This window comes from Cajanus cajan, chromosome 9 (assembly GCF_000230855.2).
Source record: "Cajanus cajan strain Asha chromosome 9, NIPB_CcT2T_4, whole genome shotgun sequence".
NCBI lineage: Eukaryota > Viridiplantae > Streptophyta > Magnoliopsida > Fabales > Fabaceae > Cajanus > Cajanus cajan.
This window is the reverse complement of record NC_138525.1, coordinates 9,191,772-9,197,819: the sequence shown is the minus strand read 5'-3', so window position 1 is coordinate 9,197,819 and position 6,048 is coordinate 9,191,772. Positions and strand designations below refer to the sequence as shown.

The following is a 6,048-nucleotide window of genomic DNA, read 5'->3' as shown; positions in this document are numbered from 1 at the left end:
AAAATATAATAAGAGAAAGGCAAAGAAAGTTAACTACATTTGAACTATATATATATGAGAAAAAATACTAAAATACGTTTAACAACAATCGAAAATGGAACAAACTTTTTTAACTTTTGCTAAAAGAACTGAGAATATTATTTAATAAATAAAATAAGATTATTGATTTTTATAGTAATTATTTTGACATATTGATTTATTCCTATTATCGTCAGAAACGTTGTGCCCAATTTTTAGGCAAGGATAAAGAAACAGTTGGTCCAATCGTCACACTAGATGGGTACTTCTCCATTCCTTTTTTAGTGATTAGGAGCCAATTTGGAAGAAAACAGAATGGATGAAGGAGGAAAAATGAATCAAAGTTCTTGCTCAAGCACCTCAACTTTTGCGCACCTAACTTCTCCATATATAAGTCTTAACATTAGTGTTATAATCGAAAAGCTCCCATATGCTATAAGCTAATCTAAACTAGGCATAATTATATATGCTATAAGCTAATCTACGATGCAGGTGTGCATGTGTAGATCTCTTCCAATGAGATCATCTTTCATTATTCTTCGAATAGGAACAGTTTGTTTTGGATATAGGACCTTATTGAGTCCAGATATGGATCTAGCATATGAATTCTTCACATTTGTTTTTTTAATTGATTTTTGACCGGAAGGTTTTCTCTATAATTAGGAAAAGAAAAATAAATGTTGAAATTGAGAGAAAATATAATAAGAGAAAGGCAAAGAAAGTTAACTACATTTGAACTATATATATATGAGAAAAAATACTAAAATACGTTTAACAACAATCGAAAATGGAACAAACTTTTTTAACTTTTGCTAAAAGAACTGAGAATATTATTTAATAAATAAAATAAGATTATTGATTTTTATAGTAATTATTTTGACATATTGATTTATTCCTATTATCGTCAGAAACGTTGTGCCCAATTTTTAGGCAAGGATAAAGAAACAGTTGGTCCAATCGTCACACTAGATGGGTACTTCTCCATTCCTTTTTTAGTGATTAGGAGCCAATTTGGAAGAAAACAGAATGGATTAAGGAGGAAAAATGAATCAAAGTTCTTGCTCAAGCACCTCAACTTTTTTAGAAGTTGCGCACCGAACTTCTCTATATATAAGTCTTAACATTAGTGTTTTATAATCGAAAAGCTCCCATATGCTATAAGCTAATCTAAACTAGGCATAATTATAAACACGTTTTGTGGCACATAGGCTTTTATTCACGAGCTTAGACAACAAGCATGAGTTTTCGATTTTCACCTCCGTCGTTTGATACTTCATATGATACTTTTGACCCTGATACTTCTGATTACCAGGGTCAGCCTTATGGGTTTAACACTCCTGATAAATTTAATCAAAGTCTTGATTCTACTATGAAATTGGCAGTAATAGCATCTATTGGTAAGCAGAACTAAACCTTCTTGGGTCTATGCATGCTTGGAATATATCTATATATATTTTTATTTCACACACCTATAACAATTATTGGTTTCTTCTTAGATTTTTGGGTACCCTTATAATAAAATTTGACCTGATAATTATGTGTTAGAAAAATAATTGGTTGAGACTTGACATTTGTGTGTATCTTACCAGAATTTCAATCGAAATCAACAGCCTAGCAATTTTATATTGATTAGTTTTGTATCAAGGTATAATTATACACTCAATGGTGAAATGGTTGATATAAAATTATCATGGCAAAGTGCTGGTAAAACTGAAGAAGTATATAGTTTCATGATAAATATGTTGTTACATGTTAATCTTTCTATTAGAAAATATAAATCTCTTAATTATGTTCTATTTCAATTTTCAGTTTTTGGATTGGTGGTAGTAATAGCAATTATAGCTATAGTATATGCCATAATTCAGTGCTTGAAGAAGGCAGGAGAAACAACTCCTGCATATTCCCAGCTTCCAAGTACAGAAAAGGCTTATAATGCTTCAAAGTCATATCCTTCAACTAGTGAAATTGAATTAGTGATACCTCCAGATTCCACGATTCAAGGTTCAAAAGCTGAGTTTGCAACAATGGAAAGATTCCTAAGCAACATCAACAAGGAGAAACCCATCAGATTCTCTCCTGAACAACTTGATGTAATTACATGGAATTACTCAACCATATTGGGTTCTGGTGCTTTTGGGGTTGTCTACAAAGGGGAATTGTCCAACGGAGAATACGTGGCTGTCAAAGTTATCAATAGTTTGGATATAGCAATGGAAGAGCAACTCAAAGCAGAAATTGGCACCATTGGAAGAACTTACCATGTCAATCTAGTTCGGCTTTATGGCTTTTGCTTCCACCGGGACAAGCGAGCTCTTGTTTATGAGTTTGTGGAAAATGGTTCTCTCAGCAAGTACTTGTTTGGAAGCCAGAACCAAGACATCGAGTTGGAGAAGCTTCATGAGATTGCAATTGGAACAGCAAAAGGAATTGCTTATTTACATGAGGAATGTCAACAAAGGATAATTCATTATGATATTAAACCTGAGAATGTTCTTCTTGATTTGAACTTGGGACCGAAGGTAGCAGATTTTGGCCTGGCAAAGCTTTGTAGCAGAGGAAGTAATGTTTCAGTCAATACAAACTTTAGAGGAACAGTGGGATACGCTGCTCCTGAAATGTGGAAGCCTTATCCGGTGACTCACAAGTGTGATGTTTATAGTTTTGGTATTCTTCTCTTTGAAATTATAGGGAGGAGAAGGCATTTTGATGACAACTGCAATGAATCGCAACAATGGTTTCCAAAATGGACATGGAATAAGTTTGAGAATAATGAATTGTCTGTAATGCTTTCACTTTGTGGAATTGAAGAGAAAGACAAGGAGAAAGCCGAAAGAATGTCAAAGGTGGCTCTATGGTGTGTTCAGTATTCTCCAAATGATAGACCTCTTATGAGTACTGTGGTGAAGATGTTAGAGGGTGAAATTGAAATTTCTCCACCTCCATTTCCCTTCCAAAACCTGGAGTCTAGGAAGCCAAGCTTTGCAGATTCAGATACTACATCGTGGCAGACAGAATCTTCTGGAGTAAACGAGCAAAATACATTTCAGATTGAAAAATCTACTTACAGCGTGTTTACTTTCACGTTTTAAACGTGAAAAATCACGTTTAACGTGAAGCTACTGTTGAGTGCCTTTTATGCATGATTTGCACTCAACTTTTGGCACTCTTTTTGGGTAATTGTAGATAATATATATGTTATTTCACCCCTTTAATTTAAAGAATTAATTTATACTATAAGAGTAGAGGAGTAGTAGCAATCTTAAGTGTGGAAGAACGCATGTAAAAGATTTTGATGATGCCAAACAAATTGAAGAAAACAAAAGGTCAAGATAAAGCAAGGTGTTCAATAAACAAAAGTCTCAAAGTGTGTTAGATAAGTGTTATCAATCTAGCTTTATAAATGTAAAAAGAATTCTTTAGAATTATTGCATAAAGATTCTTGGCCATTTAAAATAAAGAATTTCAAACAAAACTTAAATATAATTTTTGTTATATTTGTAAAAATAAGGTTTTGAAAATATAAAGTTTTGTATCTTAAGTTTTTAATGAGGAAACCATTGTTTTTAACAGTCTGGTAATTGATTACCAGTACATGTAATCGATTACCAGAGGATGAAACTCATATGTTTGAAATTCACTTAAAACGTGCTCTGGTAATCGATTACCCATTACCTGTAATCGATTACCATAAGATAATTTTTCAAAATTTGAATTTAAACCTCACAACGTTCCAATCTTTTAAAAACTAAACCGTTGTAATCGATTACCAAGAGTTGTAATCGATTACCAGAGGCAATTTTCTGAAAAATTTCATAAAGTCATAACTCTTCATGAAAAGTCACAACCTATGAAATATTAATCATCTATAAATACCAATAATTTCTCAAAAAAATGTTACGAACTCTATTGTGAAAAATTATCTTTACATTCACTTGGCCAAAATCATTTGCAATCATTATGTAAAAGAGTTCTACTAGATCAACAAAGAGTAAAAATCCACTCTTCAAAGAGAGTTGTTCTATTTCATTCATTTCAACCATTGATCTGTAAAAGGAGAAAAGAGTTATTCTCCTTGGTGATCTGTGATTCTCAACACAAGGAAAGGGAATTCCTAAGTGTTGGAGAATTTGAGTCTTTCATGTAATTTATATATGCCAAACTTGCTTAAGAATACATTGAACACATTTGTTCCTCTTGTTTACATTTACTGTACTTTAAAAGTCATTATTGATTTCCAATGCATATGTACTTAAAAAATTATTACGTATTGATTTTCAATGCATATGTACTTCAAAAGTTACTAATTTACGTTGAGTCCCAAGGTTTGCTGCAACGTAATTCTAAGAGGCATAGACTAATTTCCCTTTTTATTTGGTATGTACAGTATAATTACTTAACTCTTTAAATTAATAATTATTAATTTATTGATAAAATAATAACTCTCTAAATTAATAAATTTTTCCGGTCCTGACATTATTAATTTAAAGAGTTTCTACTTAGTTATGGGGAAAAAAAACATGTTTTGTGTTATGGAAGTTCTCAATACCTAAAGATAGTAGCCATATCCTAATATGTTCCTAATTATTCTTGTGGTTTAAGCAAGACGTTTTTTTGACTCTAGCACTAGATATAACCAAAAATTAAAAAAATACATTTTTTTAATCAAAAGACCTATCAGGCACTTGGTACACAAGTAACATATTAGAACCTGTAAGAAATTAGCATTTATATTGCTGGGAATTTATTTTTGCTAATAATGTCTTCCTAGTTCCAAGAGGTTGATTAAGAAGAAAACTCTGTGAGAAACAAATAAAAATAAATTATCCATAAAAGAGTAGCCTTTTCAAATAATTTGATTGAGTCAATCGGATCAAATATGAAATATTTTATAAAAGAAGCAACTTATTCTTATTGCATGCATGGAATTAATCTATTCACCTTTTGGTCCTTTGAAGAGGCTCATGTTTTGCCTTTAACTTTGACACCTCTAGGTACCAGCTCTGATTTCCAAAACAAAAATTCCTAAATATTAATTCATTAGCAAGATCTAGTTTCCAAACCCACTAACTCGTACATAAGAAAATAAAACAACATGAAACACAAATGTCATGACTTACTCGGAAAAGCAGAGGAGTGAAACAACAAACCCTCCAATGACCGTCATGGACCTATGTCCTAACCACACAATAATCAATTCTGTGTTGTACTAAAAAAAATAAAACGAAATTGGATTATTAATAAGAAACAACAACAAATAGCACACAAAATTGAAAAGGAAAAAAAAGAATAGCATCAAAGAAACATTACCTACATTACATATGGCAAATGGTTTCCACGAAGAATTGCCTTGCTTGTTTTAGGGGTTTTAGAGTATTTTGAGTCATGGTAAGGATGCAAAAGGCGAGAGAATATGCGTTGAGCCACCTAGAATGTATGTGAAAGGGACCTATAAGAATGAAGAAAAAAAAAATCATAAACAGTGACTTGAAGCATTGTTGTGAGTGTGATTGTGGCTTATGCCAAGCTTAATCTTTTCTTTTTGATGTTTAATAAATGAAGAGTTTGAGTTTGAATTTAGATGAAAAGTTTATTTTATTTTCTATGTGAACATACAGTAATTGCGTGTTTGGTTTCACGTCCACTACACTTAATTCATGTCAAAAACGTGAAAATAAGAAGTAAAAATTTCTTACTTCTGCATTAACATGGTTTTTAAACGCGGATCCAGACACACTATAACTATTTGCAAGAAGTGGTGTTCGAAGAAAAAGAAAAGTCCATAGTAGAGTGTAGAGGTAGTTTATCTCCTCTGCAATGCCATCTTCTATATAAAAAAAAAAAAGCATCTACATTCTTCACTTTCTCACTTTCTCTTCTTTTTTCTTCTTCATCATATTACGTCCCTCTCTGATCACTGACCAACCCCACACGGTGGGTTTCATCTGTTGTATAGTAATCTAATAAAATAGGTTTAGTTACTCTATTAAGATGTTAATAGAAAAATACAGTTACAAAATTTCATATAAATAG

The 6,048-nt window shown here is 31.8% G+C and overlaps 1 protein-coding gene across 1 annotated transcript; it reads left to right on the top strand.

The window, feature by feature from the left end:
* Positions 1-1,179: 1,179 nt before the first annotated feature.
* Positions 1,180-3,501, top strand: LOC109793842 (LEAF RUST 10 DISEASE-RESISTANCE LOCUS RECEPTOR-LIKE PROTEIN KINASE-like 2.2). The gene has a single exon (XM_083063997.1). It carries the CDS (start codon positions 1,689-1,691, stop codon positions 3,105-3,107), a length of 1,419 nt encoding a protein of 472 aa, XP_082920123.1. The 5' UTR covers positions 1,180-1,688; the 3' UTR covers positions 3,108-3,501.
* Positions 3,502-6,048: the final 2,547 nt, after the last annotated feature.

Bases quoted from the DNA above. Each gene is read 5' to 3' on its own strand.
- LOC109793842 (XM_083063997.1), top strand. From the start codon at position 1,689: ATGGTTGATATAAAATTATCATGGCAAAGTGCTGGTAAAACTGAAGAA.